The following is a 14,695-nucleotide window of genomic DNA, read 5'->3' as shown; positions in this document are numbered from 1 at the left end:
AGCGGAACTCATGTAGGTGGAAATCATTGGGAATGAGAGAAATCAAAAATGAATCATCACATTGAAATTTGACTGGTGAGAGTTAGCGCCGACTTTTGTTATGTTTTGGGTCTCGCCCAAGCTCTTTCCTTCTTTCCCACTTTCGCACTTTCCCTCAACGGGGGTTAGGGCGATCCACAACGACCATTCATGTCGGATGACATAATCATCGTTTATCCATGATTGGCCAGGGTCGCAGAAGTACATTCAAGTTGTGTATAGAATCAGGCGGATTTCGTTTGCTTCTTCTACTAGTAATTCAACCGGATCGCAATTGTACCTGGTTTTGTTTTGTTTTGTTATAATTGAAAATTCAAATGGGAAAATATGAGAAATTGGGACTTGGAGATATTGATAAACTACTACTACTACTACTACTACTACTACTAGTAGCACACTTCATTTAAATTCAAATTGTTCATTGGATATTCTTTCATCACAGCTTTATTTGGAGCTTTTCATTCCTCATAACTTGGCCGTCTGTGTATCGTCACTAACTCTACACATCATCAGCAATGTCTTCACCATGAGCCAGCCAAGCACTGTGCCATTCATTCCGGCATTGCTTCAATAGCAACCCACTCTTACAGATGCTGGTTGAACCAAACAACGGCTTGGCAGAAAGCCTGCTCCTTGGCCCACTTCTGGGTCTTGTCGTTCAGGTCACCGCGGACGGCGAAGCCGTGAGCCACGCCGCTGAACAGGTTGATCTGCCAAGGCTGACCAGCCTTGATCAGAGTCTCCTCGGACTCGTGGCGGAGCTGGGTGGTGAAGATGCTGTCGGTCTCTGCTTTGTGTTAGAAGAATTCTCAATCTTGAAGTCGTGTGGAGTAGGTAAGTGTTACATACCGGCAGCGGCGATGGAGAAAGGACCCTTGATCGCGCCCAGTTCCTCGTGGGTAATGAAAGAAGGGTGCGCGCTGTAGCCAACGTCGATCTGGCCGGGCTTGAGGTAACGAGTGACGTACTTGCCACCGAAGCAGTAGCCGACGGCGGCGATCTTCTTCACGTTAAGAGTCTCACGCATATACTTGATGGTCTTCTCGATGATGGGGTCGATGTTGCCAGGCTGGTGCTTGGGGAGCCAAGCGGGGAGGTCGGCCTTGCCAGATTCCATGTCCTTAACAGAGATCTGGTCGCCATCGAACAGATCGGGGATAACGGTCAGGAAGCCATTGTTGGCGAACTCGTCGGCGAGGAGCTGCGCGTTGGGGAAGATTCCGAAGATGTCGGTAAGGAAGAGCACAGCCTTATCACTCTTGTCCTTGGGGGAGGTGATGTAAGTGTTGACTAGTGTGGATTGATTGATTAGCTGGGGGATTTTCCGATGTAAACTCTAGCTGTCACTCACCTCCGTCAACGTTCTTGACCTCGCCGAGAGGGGTACCCTCATGCTTGAAGCCAGAGGCGCAGCAGGCAGCGGGAGGGTTGGAGGCCATTGTGTTCAAAGAAATGGAGGAAATAGGGGAAATATGTGAGTGGGTATGATGAATAGGAGGGACAGAGGTTGGAGAGAGAAATTGAGAGAGGGGAGGGTTGGATTGCAGAAAAGTATCCGAGGGGAGCTCTGATTAAATCATAGCCCCTCCTTCCATCATCGGGACCCGTTCCTACTCCCACCTCCAATCCTCCAGGCCTCCAATTCTTCACAACTGGCCCAATCAACTGCCAGATGTGCCGCTAGGCTCGCACAATGTCGAGCTTCTGTGCATCCATCACTGACCCACTCTGCCGTTACCCCTCGTGGTCACAACCTGCCTGTGTTCGATTATTAATGTACTGTTGCTCAACGCTTCTACAGCTATACTTGATGGATCTTTCACCTACGATAATATGTGTATCGCTGGATCAGATAAAAAAATGTCCAATTCTAACTATAAGATTCTAACCATTGAACATTTTCACTAATCGATGTTGTGATGACCTCAGGGAAGCACAAGAAAGCTCAACTGCCGACTCGGTACTCGGCACGGAAAACCCCCGGCGTTAATCCTCTTATCCCCGACCCGGCTAAAGGCTTATTAAGTTATTAGAGTGGCGCCGTTTTAAGGTTAAATAGAGTAAATAGTAGTTACATACTGTATGAAAATGTAGACGATCAGACATTCTGTCTCTAAATCCTGGATGATCACCCACACGTAAAAATAAAGAATACTACCACCACATTAATCCGTTACTCATCTTAACATCACACATTTTAAAAACCCCAGATTTTGCAGAGCGGAGATTGAGCGTCCTTGGTAACATTTGACAATCAACTTTGCACCGACGGAGGAGAAATAAATAAGAATAGATAAGAATAAATGCAAATGACCGCAAGGGGAAAAAAAAGTCACATAATTGTAAGGGGTATCGTTATCAAACAGAAACATAATATGGGAAATGATTCATGGGAAGCGGTAAGTCAGCTGTGGAGGCTGCTCGCGCTTCACGGCCCATGCCTTGAGTGCAATGGCCAGAATCTCCAGAGCCATAATGAAGGCTGTGAAGCCCAGGCCCACGGTGAAGGTGAACATCGCATCGACTTCGTAATATTCCATGGCCTCGATGACGTTGCGAGTCTGGTTCGAGTTAGTATATCATATCGCCAGGGTTCCCATCTATAGACTCAGTGTGTACTTACACTCATCATAAAGATAAGACCTCCAGACATGAGGCAGAATGCAGCGACGATCTCAGTCGGCGGACGAGCAGGTAGGTATGAAGTGGGTTGGCGAATGTATAGTAGGACATAGGTCATGCAGCGAGCTAGTGCAAAACCAACCAGCATGTTACCCCATTGCTTGTGTATCATTGTCGAGGTCATGCTCATTTGGTGGTGCGAACCCATCATCATACCAAGGAGTAGGATGACCAAAGCCGGCATAGGATTTAGAGACACGGTCTGTGATCTTGGAAGCTGCCAGCCTTCATCGCGAGTACCGTGTCCTGGGTAGCGAAGAATTGTGCTGTTAAGGGCATCACGGATACGCGAAGATTCAAAGAGCATGCCGGCCAGGCCACCACCGAAGAAGAGGACTGTGATGGAGACATGTTCCAAATCCGTTGTCGACCACCCCTTGCCCGCATTGGAAAGGTGTTCCAGGAAGACGTTAGTGATGCCATAGAAAAAGATGACAAAGGACTCAGTCCATTCTGCCGACGGGACCTTGGACTTCCAGTTGCCGACGATGGAAGCGGAGGGCTTCTTGTTCCAAGCCCAGCCTAGATCCGCCCAGCAGCCGATATAGCGGCCGAGGGTGAGCACACCATACCAGAAGAAGATCCCACCCTTGATAAAGTGCGCCAGGCCATTGAAAATATCCGTCTTGCGCATTATACCGCCATACGTGACCGCACCAGAGGCCATAGCAACGAAGCCGAAGGGAAGAATTATCCGGTCGATCACCTTATATACCACGTAGAAAACGCGCAAGACGTGGTTGGAAACCATCCCAGGCACGAGTCTCGACAGGAAACGATCCACAAAGGTGCTCTTGATCCAACGGCGCGGTCCAGTAGTCTCGCTGGGTATATCATCCTCGGGTTTCTCGAATCCGTCGTATTCCGGAGGCTCGAAAGATGGAGAGGCAGGGCTGTCGCTGGGCGAGTTAGGTTCAGTGCCCTGTCCACTGTCCCTGAGACCACCTATATTCGTGCATTGGAGCAGTAGGGAAAACGCGGACATGCTCATTGCCATCGGTTGCGACGGGGAGGAAAGTAGCACGCTCAAAAGATCTAGACTCAGTCTTCGACTCGCCGCGGCCGGCATAGACAAAGATCAAGCTCAAGATGAGTTGAGTGCTGACCACCCAGGTGATAATCCATCCGATCTTGTGGTGTGCGTTATTCTCGTATAGGTCGGGTGTCTGCTCATTATAAATAATGCCGAGAAGCAAGCCGAAGGCGTTGCACAGCATAAACACGAATTGCGACGGTAGCGCAAATCGTGAGTGCGCAATGCTAAGCATGACCGCTAAAGCCGTCAGTTAGTTTCCATTCCTCTCCGCGTGGTTCCGATCTGTCCGTGCTGATACTTACATATAGGAAGCAAGAAGCACCAGGCCGCGACCATCAAACCGATATGCGCCAAAATGGCGCCTCTGTGTTTATCGTAGGCGAAGTAGCTCATCGGTCCTTCACTATTTGGATGTACAGGGTCCGCCGAGGCCGGTGTCTTCATGTTCATGTTCATGTCCATATTCATATTCGTATTCGTCGATTCATCATCATGCGCGAGCACCGAGGCCGCGAGGAAAACTGCCGCAAGGGCGGCGCGAGTAGCTATTTGCCGCATAGGCGTGAAGTCGGTCGTAAAGCTGAGGTATAACTATTGTGAGGAGCGTATACCATGTACGAAGGAAGAAAAAGGGAAAGAGTGAGGAAGGTAGAGCTTCAATCAGGCGTGAGATTGAAGCTCTGTCGAATCGTGACGTAACGATGCTTCCAGACTCCTCAGTGAATGCAAGCTTCCTTATTTTCGTGGTTCTCCCAATTTCATTTGCTTTGCCAGAAACCGGTCTGAACTAAATGACTCATCAATTGAGTGAATTTGAGAGACCATCCGATGAGTCTAGAGCGGGCTGGGGGGTAATAGGGGAGAGATCGAGTAATAGGGCTGAAAGGGAAGTATAGGCAGCGGGGGAGGTCGGCCCAGTATATAAGAGGTCAGTGGGACAGAGAATTAATAATTCTGGAATAAGGTGCCGATTTCCTTGAAGGTGAAGAAAGGTGCAATAATAATTAATGTCCTTTTTTTGGGGATTTTCTGACCTCAGTGAAAAGGATCGCTGATTTCCAATACTCCGAGGGCGGGGGATAGAAAGGGAGTGCGTGGCAACAAGCCGCGCTTCCGAGGAGCCGTTCTCTCCCTCTTTTTTCCTTTTTTTTTCCCTGGCTAGAATGATTCACGCAGAGAGGCTGGCCCGAATTGCCGTTTCAGTAACTAGCTCAGAGCTCCGTGCATCATCTAGAGCATTTACACCTGGTGCTTGTGGTAGGGATGGATAATATTCCATTGGGTCGGTGTGTTCTCCCCCTCCTATACAGATACGATGTACACCAGATTGTCCTACCCCATTAGAACTTCTTTGTCTTGCACCACGTCCAACGCTCACTTTGTATCAACACTGAAAAGGGAAAAATCGAAAGGCTCCATCCAGCCTTGGCAATGGTTCTTACATTTGAAAGAACTATCCAATCAGGGAATTTTACTTTCTCTTCATTTTCTCTCGGAACAGCCGGGAGGCCGAAATGCAGGTCGAACTCGGCGTTGAGGCAAGTGACCTCAGTTACCCAGAAATTGGGCTTGCCAAGAACCAAGGTCCCTTGTTCCGCATCTGCATTTGCATCTGCATTTGCGGGTTTTGGCGGTATAGTCCCAGCGACATTCTTTGTACTTGACAGCATTTTCCTGTAGTAATGCTACAAGCGCGTTCCTCATGATGAAGTCGATCTTTGCCTCATTGGACATGGATACACCGCCAGGAGATCAGAAGATGCTGCCTGACCCCAGCACATACTCGTATGCATTTACATTTACTTTTGCTTTTGCTTTTGCTTTTGCTGGGCTCCATGATTCAGCCCTGTAGCGGTTGGTCATCATAGTGGACACCCCCCCTAATTAGGTCATACCGGTTCCAATACTATCTGGATTGACCACATAGCCCAAAAGACTCATTTCTTGCTTGGGAGGGTCCATACGAGTATCATCAATATACGGAGTACCATAACCTAGTATTTTCATACTACGGGAGAGTCCGAGGACGGTGCCACTCAAGTGCCCACAATCGTATACGCACAGATCCACTCGGTCAGCTTCGGACCCCCGGCATCGTACTCTTCCTTTCGTATCCCTCTCGGCCTCGCTGATTGCGAGCTTCCGAGCCGCACTATTTTGAGTTGTTCGTTGGCAGGGTCTGATCCTCCCTCGGTCGGCCTGCCGCTGAATCCTGATTTTTGTATCAGACCTCCACGCAATTTCTTACTCTAGGCTCTCTTACTGCTTTTGTTTATATTCTTATCGAGCGCCATCATCATTTCATGGCATGACTGAGACGACTCGTGGTCCGACCATGTGGAGTAAGACCTTGATCTGGCCCCCAGCCACCTCGTCAAAGTATGTACTACTTACATTCACGACCAGATCCACACCTAATTGTGACAAGGCGTGAATTATTCTAGCCTGCAGATGCAGGATGATGTTATCCCCGAGCTAATAGCCCTAGCTCCGCCTGGCCCCGAGTGAAGGCGCTCGGCCTTCCTGGGCCGAGCATCATGACCTTTCAAAAGTCGTGCAAAGACCACACTGTGACCCGACGTCCTAGAATACTGAACTGCCATAGTTTGGTAAGAATCCCCAGTGCCGGTCATCCTATATCCGCACTCCGTATAGCCGCCAGGGGCGTTCGATGAACATTGCCCCCGATTCGAAGTATACTCACCAGCATGTGTCCCGATGGTCGCCTTCAGGTTGGTGGAATTAAACACTCAAATTGGAAATTACGCAACTTGGATAATCATACGTGAGATTTGTAAATGATGAATAAAGATATATCTACTCCGTAAGCAAAATCGGGTACCGTTTAAGGTTTAGAATGATTAGAAATATACTGGTGCGTTGACTTGAACCTGCAAACCGGTGATCCCCCCCTCCTTTTGTGATGAGCCATGCAGCATGACTGACAAGCGGTCACAAATGTAACCAAACCACGTACGGAAAGCGATCAAAAATGTTTGCAGAACTGGTTTCTTTTGATTGAGTAATCATGGAAATGACTCCAAGTCCATCAGTTCTTGGGCAGTCCTGCTGAGTAAGATTTGCTAACGATAGCCTAATTGGGATCCGCTCTCCCCACATCAATCCATGTCAATCCCAATCCCATGCAGAAAGCCTAATGTGGCCTAGAGCTACAGTTTCTTGAGCAGCAAACACCATACTCAATATTCAGGCTCGGATGCCTCCACCAGAGGACCCAAAGTCCTCGCACGAAGGAATGGTCCCAAGGGCAAAACCGGGTGTCCAACCTGCAAGTATGTCTGTCCGCTGATACTTTTATAGTTCGAGCAAAATACTAAGTGGCATAGGATTCGTCGTGTCGAATGCGATGAACAGAGACCATCCTGTCTATGGTGCTTAAGCACGGGCCGACGATGTGACTAGGTACTTGAACCCCTCACATCGAACAGATCTGTCCCACCGTGGTGCAGTTATCCAATCATCCCCCTTCTCTCCCTCTCATAGCTCCAGTGAAAGACGCAGCTTTGAGTTCTACTTATATCATGCTGGCCCCTCGATTGCGGGGGTACTCGATGTGGGCGTTTGGAAAGGAGTCACAGCCGAACTGAGCCCGCAGTCTGGGACGCGGCAATGACCGCAAGCTCTTTGTATGAAACGCCGCCACGCGAGCTACAGGGATCAGTTGCATACATAACATTAGGGATACCATTCGAACTATCACTACCAACGCCCGACCAATCAGCACGACATTGGACGTCAGATACGACACGACATACTCTCACCCACCAGGTCGCTCTATGTTTGTCTTATGAAAGCGGCGTTGCGCAACATCAAAAACAGTTCGGACATTCTTAGCTAGATGAGACTTTTCAATCTCGAAGGCAGAATCTGGAAGAAAAGAACCAGCAATGGAAACAGGCAAATTAAATGCGGCGTGACCAGGCACAGCTAGTCCCGAATTCAGAACTGGGTGTCATGCCCACACTTATCATGATCTATCATGCCCTTTACTTGCTGATTGCTACATCTTTGGTTGGGGTCGGAATTCCTTTCTCATAACAGCACTGAAATGCCGACAATCTGATCTTCGACACAAGGCGCTTTCTCTTTTGAAACGATGTCCTTCTGCACAGGGCTTTAACATGGTCAGTCAGGGCTCCACTCTCGTCGCCAAAGCAATTGAGATCGAAGAGACGCTCTGGTGTAGCCCATTCAACCAAGACCCCAATGACGAAGAAGTACGACGATTGCAATACGTGAGTGTATGTCGCCAAGACTCTGCAGCGTATAGTCTCCTAAGCGCTAGGAAGAAACCGGCAACCTCGTCAACCGAGTTATCCGAACTCACCCTGGTCGAGGAGCGGGTCTCGCTCGAAATGGGATGACCCAGCAAGGCGGTCATCTAGCACTGAATGGCTTGGCCCGGGCGTGCCTGGTTCCTGGACGGCGGAAGATATTAGAATGTTCCAAGACTATAGTCTATCACCGCCTGGAGACCCACTGATTCCTCCTCTGGCGCCAAGAAATCTCTGAAAAGCGGAGATGGAATTTACGAAGTTGTTTCACCCAAGAATCGTTGCGTGGTGCGTCCAATGCTGGATTTAGCTATATATATATGGAGGTACCCGGTCCCAATGTCGGGCTCGGATATGGCAATATACATAGTACTTGTAGTAGTACCTTCTATAAGATCCATCTCCGCATCTGAGAGTCATGATCATCATTGCTAAAAGTGCCCGAGACTGTCACAAGGCCAGACGAAAAACCCCTATACAAATACAGGCAATTGAACGAGTCAAGATCCGCACAAGCGGGACCGAACCGGACACGTCTCCGTCGACCTGACGATCTTCGCGCCGTATTGATTGGGCACAATTGAATCGGCATCCGCGGGACATCCGCGGCCTTCCGGTACTGCGACTCTGCACACGCACCGTACACGCACGGCCCGGTCTTTTTGGCATGTTTTTTCTTAATTCCATTTTTGACTTATTCTATCCATTCTCTTAAACGGAATACAAAATCCGGCAACTTTTTCTGATCTCATCGAAACTGGTCATATGATACACTTTTGCGTGACTTGTCCATCCCCCCCACTTCGAAGTACTAGACGAGTCAAAGAACGCCACCTTCTTATGCTTGTGTTTCCGCCTACCCCGGGCTATGGGGACCGCTGGGTGCTACACGATCGTACGGTGTGACAATGGCTAAAGCGTCGGTGCTTTCCCAGCGCCTTTATTTGGATGTTTGTGCTCTGTTGCACTCGTGGTGCCCAACACATACATGTGATTTATGCGCGCACTACATAATGCACAATATTGACTGGAAATGCTGTGGTCTAGCCATCTAGTAAACCCCAGAGGCTTTAAGTCTACCCATCTTTAAATCCAAAACTCAAATACATACTCATAACCTACAGTAATCAGCGAATCCTGCACTACGGTACTCTGTAAAGTCCCCATTAAACCACACTGCATTGAGCCATCTACATCTACATCTACATCCCCCAATCGATGCATATTGCCAATTCGAGCAAGACAGCCCTGTGGAAATGGTCGGATCCCCGGCACCGCGCTATCCGTCCCCAGGCACCACCTACGAACCCAATAGGTGGTGCATTCATTCGCCGGGGTGTCTCCCGTGCGATCTACATGGCTCTTCTCCAAATGGGATTTGGAGTGAGTCTCTCATATGTACGCAGAGAAGAGTGTGCATAAATTGTGCTAAATCATATGCTTTGCACTGTTGTTGGATTGGCACTTAGCGCTAGTCACCTGCCCACACACTTCGAGTAATCATGTTGACTAGTATTAGAGAGGAGGAGCACCAGTGCAAGCTTGGCTTGTGGATATATTGGATTTGATTATACGGATGGTAGTCATCAATGGGTTGTCGTGACCTATTCCACCCTCTCCCTTCTATCCTCTTGTTGGGGCGGACTTGATTCTCGCAAGAAGGTCGGGACTTTCTCTTGATGTTCGATGCGGCAATTAAATCTAAGCAGCTCAAAGTAAAAATAAGATAATCTATTCAGTCGACGATAATCTTTCAGATGTCTCAAAATTAGAAGTTTCATGCAAGCCAAATCGAAAGAGCGTAGAGAGATGAATAAACCATCCTACAACGGTGTGACTGAAGACGAAACGACACGCACACTCTAGGTCCTTCTAATTTTGTCCCCGTTATCTTCCCCGAACTGATGGCTTTGGTTGGAAACACCGGCCTTGCGCTTAGAGTCTCGGCAGGGGTGTCTGGCTAGAGCGTGTGGCAGGCTCGAGTTCCCCCAAGACTAATTACAAGGAGAGCCCTACCTAGAGTGTGATGGAGCCCTTTTAGTATTTCTCAAATATGCATCATGCATGCTTTTAGAGTGTGAACACTATGTTCAGTAGTTAAATCGTGAACATTTGTTGTTGAGAATGAGGGGCGATTGCTGCCTGCTATTGCACATGGCAAGTGATTAAATTAAGCGTGGGCTTACAAAGTTACATTATCTGCACTTCCTAAACCCTTTGCATCCGCAGGAGTAAAATAGAAAGATTAAAAAACAGTGTGCAACAGCAAAGCGAAGCCGGAGCCCAGGACCTCATACGTGTAGGTTATTCAAAATGAGCACCTGTAGCCAAGTGCTATAGCAACTGCAACGAGAATTTTCTTTCATTCCATGTATTTCTATCCCCCTTAGATTAAGACATTTATAGTTCATGACCTCCAATGTCCACTTAAACTTAGTGAATTGAGTTGTTCTACGAATCTTTCCCATAGATCTAAAATGACTAATCAAACGTGACCCCAGCCCTCTGTACCCGCCTCAGGCACCAATATTTCCTAAAGTGGACTAGTTTAGGTCAAGCGAGGAGTTGGTCCGTGCGTGATCACCAATTGGGGCACAGCACACAACGATTTTCAACCCTAACCTTCGACTTCGACTTCGCCCTCTTCAACCGCCGCCCACGCCCCTCGTTCACGTCAACAACCCCCCGGTCAACTCACCCCCTACGACATCTCAAGATGACTCACGAGTCCGTTTGGTTCAGCCGGCCCCGCAAGTAAGTTGAACCACGAGCGCTGCACGAATTGCGAATTGCCGAAATGCACACATCGAACAAATGACTGACTGGACTTCTCTACACAGGTACGGCAAGGGTGCCCGTTCTTGGTGTGTACTCCCCTGAAATAATTATCTCCCCCGACCCTCTCTCGCTCGACAAGACATCATAAGAATCGGAAATATCCTCGAACACGGGTGGTGGACGATACACAATGATCTTGAAATATTGGAGGAGTCATTTTGGTCTTGGACGACTTGCTAATTTGGATCGAACTTTAGCCGTGTCTGCGCTCACCGCGCCGGTCTGATCCGCAAGTACGGTGTATGTGAAACCTCTCTTTGAGATATCGAGCGCGCGCAGTGCGTGCAGGTTATGTGCTTGGGGAACCATTTGGCTAACCCGGCTCCGTCTTACAGATGAACATCTGCCGTCAGTGCTTCCGTGAGAAGTCCGCCGACATCGGTTTCAACAAGGTTCGTTTCGTCTACATCCTCACTCGCCGACCTCGAACGAATTCTGGAATTGGAAAATACCCTTCCTTCATGAGGAACTTGTCGGCCACCCCATCAATAGCAGAATCTAACCTCGGCCTCTACAGTACCGTTAAACAAAATACGAAACCAATGTCCACCTTTAACGCCCTCTCGATCCATTCGCGTTCCACAATCCGTTCAACGTACCCTGGCACTCGACTGAGGTGCGGGGTGGGAGAAATGTTTCGAAGCGCCGGGGAAACGACTGCGCCCGCGCTCCGTTTTTTCGCATGACGGCTCCCAAAAAATCTTTCTCTTTACTATTTTTTGTTGCTTGGTGTCTCGGGTGTGAAATCGATGGACGAGACGGGGAATGGGGTTGTTGAGTGAAGAGTTTTTGAACGAGGATGGATTGAACCTACATCCTTTTTTCTCCTTTATCCAATATCAATGACGGATTTTCTGGTTCCTTAATGCTCTGCACGTGTACGATTTCGGGAGATTTTTCGGCTTTCGGAAATGCTCCGAGCCTGGCATATTCGTCCGGACTCATACCAGTTTCTTCGTAGCTGTCACGAGTGAGATAGCGTCAGAGAAGGATGCCTTCTTTGCACCCTCGGAATGGTCGTAGATTTGAATCTGATGTTTTCTGTTGGATTGAGAAGCCTTCTCGATTGATCGTTTGTCATGCAACAATCGATTTTATGGTCAACCTTATTTGGATTCAGGTACGGAGCTATCTAAGCCTAGCCTCACTGGGGAAGCCGCCCAGAGTAGCAGGGTGGCCATCACGATTAGGGCCTCGGGAATTATCATGGTCCCAAGGTCTTTCGTCCAGGCCCTCCCATATCTACAGCATTTGGTCCAAGTCTTGTAAAATCAGTTGTTCGCAGCGTTTTCTCCGCTATATACATTAACGATAAAACACCTGTCAATCTCTAATTCAATCTTATAGGGGCAGTGCCCTGTCTCTATTTAGGATTATTATTTGCCGTGTCTATAGATCGAATGCTATAGAACAGCAGGTATGCATTCTGTCGCAGAACATCTGCGACACTAGCAACCGTGACCTTGTTGTCGTCCATCAGAGCCCACTACAACATGGTCAGCATAGCACTTAAGTGATTGATAAGTGGTTTGAATACATACCTTATCAGCTCCCAAGCGGGTGTAGGCATAGTAATGGCCAGTATCCATCGTTCCTTGATGAACGATGACTGTAGAGAGGTCGTAAATGTACTTTGAGGTGTCGACGCGCTCTTTGTCTTTTTTGACGGTATAAGGGAGCATGTTGAGGGTTATAGGGAAGTCGATATGTCCATCCATTTTCTCGGAAGAGGACGAGGTATGCTCATAGCGCTAGTCGGCATATTAGTACAGTACAAAATGGTAAATGGGAGGGGGGAAGATATCTGATTCACAAACCTTTAGTTGCATGCAAAGTATTACAGGCAGTTTGCGAATCTGGAGTCGCTTGGACGCGCGCTGGGGTGTATTTCCGCATTTTTCACAATGATATGCGGCATCTGCGTGAAGGTCCTCGACAGCCGTATAACTGTCAAGGCAGCCAGTCAAGGTTGCGGTGGAGGAAGCAGTCGATCGGCCCAGCTTACGCTTCTTGTTTTGAAGTTGCACGTCGAGACTCAAATCTGCCATTGGGTCATAGGTGTGGGTTGTTTTGCCGCATTTGTGGCACATGACGCTGCTGCGAAGTTCGCCATAGAATGTTTGGTGGAAGAAGCATTCGCACTTGGTGCCATAGCTCTCTGAGTGCCCTGGCGTACAAGAGTGAAGAGAATTGACCAGAAATTGAAAGTATTCGTGGGCATCCTGTTGTCGGTAGCCTGCCATTTCCTGTATGGCAAGTTAGCCGCATGCAGTAAGTAGTAAACGGGAATCTACACATACCCTTGACGCGTCCCATCCATGGTAGAGGAGAGTTGCAGCTGAAACGGCGTCGGTTTTTTCACCGCTGTTAAAATCCATAAACACCTCGGCAGCGGCACAGGCCATACAGAAGCTCCTTTTGCAAGTATGTACGTCATGACCACCCGCTAGGAAGTAGGCGTTCAAGGTTGGATCATGGAGTAAGGCCTGTAGAATGACTGATTGGTAGCATGTCTGTCCCATATTCCACACGCCCCGAGCACCACGGCGGGAGCATGGGTTTTTGTAGGCATTATTCTTGACGTAGAGCTCTGATGCAGAGTCCTCCACCCACTTGCCTTTTTCATCTTAATTATGTCAGTATGTGCAGCTAGGGATTTTGATAAGTCTCCAAGCAGAGTGCAGCTTTACTAACCTGCGTTTTCAGGCTTGATGACAGGGCCACAGAGCTTTTCCAGACCATGGTCGTAGACAAAATCCACGCATGTCTCGCAGAATATGAAGCGATTGCGGGATTCCATGTCTAGAATTAATTAGCATATACACTAAATAGGCAGTGCCTGCAGCGGGAGGGCACATACAAAACACATGTCCGGTCTTTTTTGTGTGTGCTTTCCGCTCGGAGTTCAAACACGTCTCTGAGCATGTCAAACAGTGGTATTTTGGTTTCAAAGTTGCCACGGTCCGAAGACCCGAAGCTTGAACTGCCACTGCCTCCGGTTTTGTAAATGGAGCCAGGGAGTCATGGTGTTTTCGGAAACCGCTTTTGAACTGGCCAGCAGTCTGTTGGTCCCGGAGGACAGCCGCGAGGTGTTCTAATGAGATCAGCTGAATGAACTGATAGCCCGGCCATCCGGGGAGTAGTCAGTTCAGCCGGGTAGAGCTGGTACATACCACAGCCATAGGCCGCCTCAGAAAGGATCTGGATAGAGTCAAGGTTTGCTGCTGCCATGATGAATCCCGTGCCAGAGATTGGATGCACGTCAAGAAGAAGAAAAAAGGGATAGCGAGCACCCAAGGGTCTTGGGGATCAACCGAGTCTGATATAATGCAAAGAAGACACGCCGATACAAGGTCCCAGACCTCTATGCAACTTGGAAAGAAGATGGATGGAATACGCGGGTAGACCGACACCAATATGACCCACGCGCGCAACTCGGCAGATGATGGCCGCGGGGAGCAACGAGATGAAAAAGCAGATGAGCCTCACGGACTTGCCCGGGGAAAGCCAGCATTGCACTCAGGCTATCAAGGAGGAGTCAATAACCGAGCGCGGGGAGGGAAGATCACATAGATCGGAGATCGGGATATAGGGGAGCGCCCACCGGTGGGAAAGGTGGAGGTCGTCTAAGAATGTCCAAGAATGTGCAAGACAAAGACAAAGGAGCTATATGGCTCTCTCGCAAGGGTTGCCGCAGCCTTCACAGGGCGACACTTTCACCATACCCGAATACAGAATGAACAGAGATAAGACCAATGGCGTTATGCGAAGTTGCGGAGCTTTGATCGGGATGGGCCACTGCTTG

General features: G+C 48.8%; 5 protein-coding genes across 5 annotated transcripts; 2 read left to right on the top strand and 3 right to left on the bottom strand.

The window, feature by feature from the left end:
* Window positions 1-623: 623 nt before the first annotated feature.
* N7509_006757 (dienelactone hydrolase family protein) lies at window positions 624-1,478 on the bottom strand (the record flags this gene model as incomplete). Its single annotated transcript, XM_056631394.1, has 3 exons — window positions 624-829; window positions 889-1,329; window positions 1,391-1,478. The coding sequence occupies 3 exons, from the start codon at window positions 1,476-1,478 to the stop codon at window positions 624-626; spliced, it is 735 nt and encodes a 244-aa protein (XP_056486945.1).
* Window positions 1,479-2,426: 948 nt separating this feature from the next.
* On the bottom strand, window positions 2,427-4,315 carry N7509_006756 (Ytp1 family protein; the record flags this gene model as incomplete). The annotated part of the gene is given in 4 exon segments (XM_056631393.1): window positions 2,427-2,600; window positions 2,663-3,656; window positions 3,667-3,994; window positions 4,060-4,315. 4 exon segments carry the CDS (start codon window positions 4,313-4,315, stop codon window positions 2,427-2,429), a joined length of 1,752 nt encoding a protein of 583 aa, XP_056486944.1.
* A 3,584-nt stretch (window positions 4,316-7,899) lies between these two features.
* N7509_006755 (uncharacterized protein) lies at window positions 7,900-8,142 on the top strand (the record flags this gene model as incomplete). Its single annotated transcript, XM_056631392.1, has 1 exon — window positions 7,900-8,142. The coding sequence occupies one exon, from the start codon at window positions 7,900-7,902 to the stop codon at window positions 8,140-8,142; it is 243 nt and encodes an 80-aa protein (XP_056486943.1).
* A 2,626-nt stretch (window positions 8,143-10,768) lies between these two features.
* N7509_006754 (40S ribosomal protein uS14) lies at window positions 10,769-11,549 on the top strand (the record flags this gene model as incomplete). Its single annotated transcript, XM_056631391.1, has 5 exons — window positions 10,769-10,806; window positions 10,893-10,916; window positions 11,088-11,130; window positions 11,226-11,282; window positions 11,408-11,549. The coding sequence occupies 5 exons, from the start codon at window positions 10,769-10,771 to the stop codon at window positions 11,414-11,416; spliced, it is 171 nt and encodes a 56-aa protein (XP_056486942.1). The 3' UTR covers window positions 11,417-11,549.
* Window positions 11,550-12,253: 704 nt separating this feature from the next.
* N7509_006753 (uncharacterized protein) lies at window positions 12,254-14,121 on the bottom strand (the record flags this gene model as incomplete). The annotated part of the gene is made up of 7 exons (XM_056631390.1): window positions 12,254-12,376; window positions 12,432-12,641; window positions 12,708-13,136; window positions 13,191-13,516; window positions 13,585-13,692; window positions 13,751-13,984; window positions 14,064-14,121. The coding sequence occupies 7 exons, from the start codon at window positions 14,119-14,121 to the stop codon at window positions 12,254-12,256; spliced, it is 1,488 nt and encodes a 495-aa protein (XP_056486941.1).
* Window positions 14,122-14,695: the final 574 nt, after the last annotated feature.

This window comes from Penicillium cosmopolitanum (assembly GCF_028827165.1).
Source record: "Penicillium cosmopolitanum strain IBT 29677 chromosome Unknown utg000008l:1.0-4398992.0:1.0-4402845.0, whole genome shotgun sequence".
In the NCBI taxonomy this organism is placed as follows: Eukaryota; Fungi; Ascomycota; class Eurotiomycetes; order Eurotiales; family Aspergillaceae; genus Penicillium; species Penicillium cosmopolitanum.
This window is presented reverse-complemented; position numbering and strand designations above follow the sequence as displayed.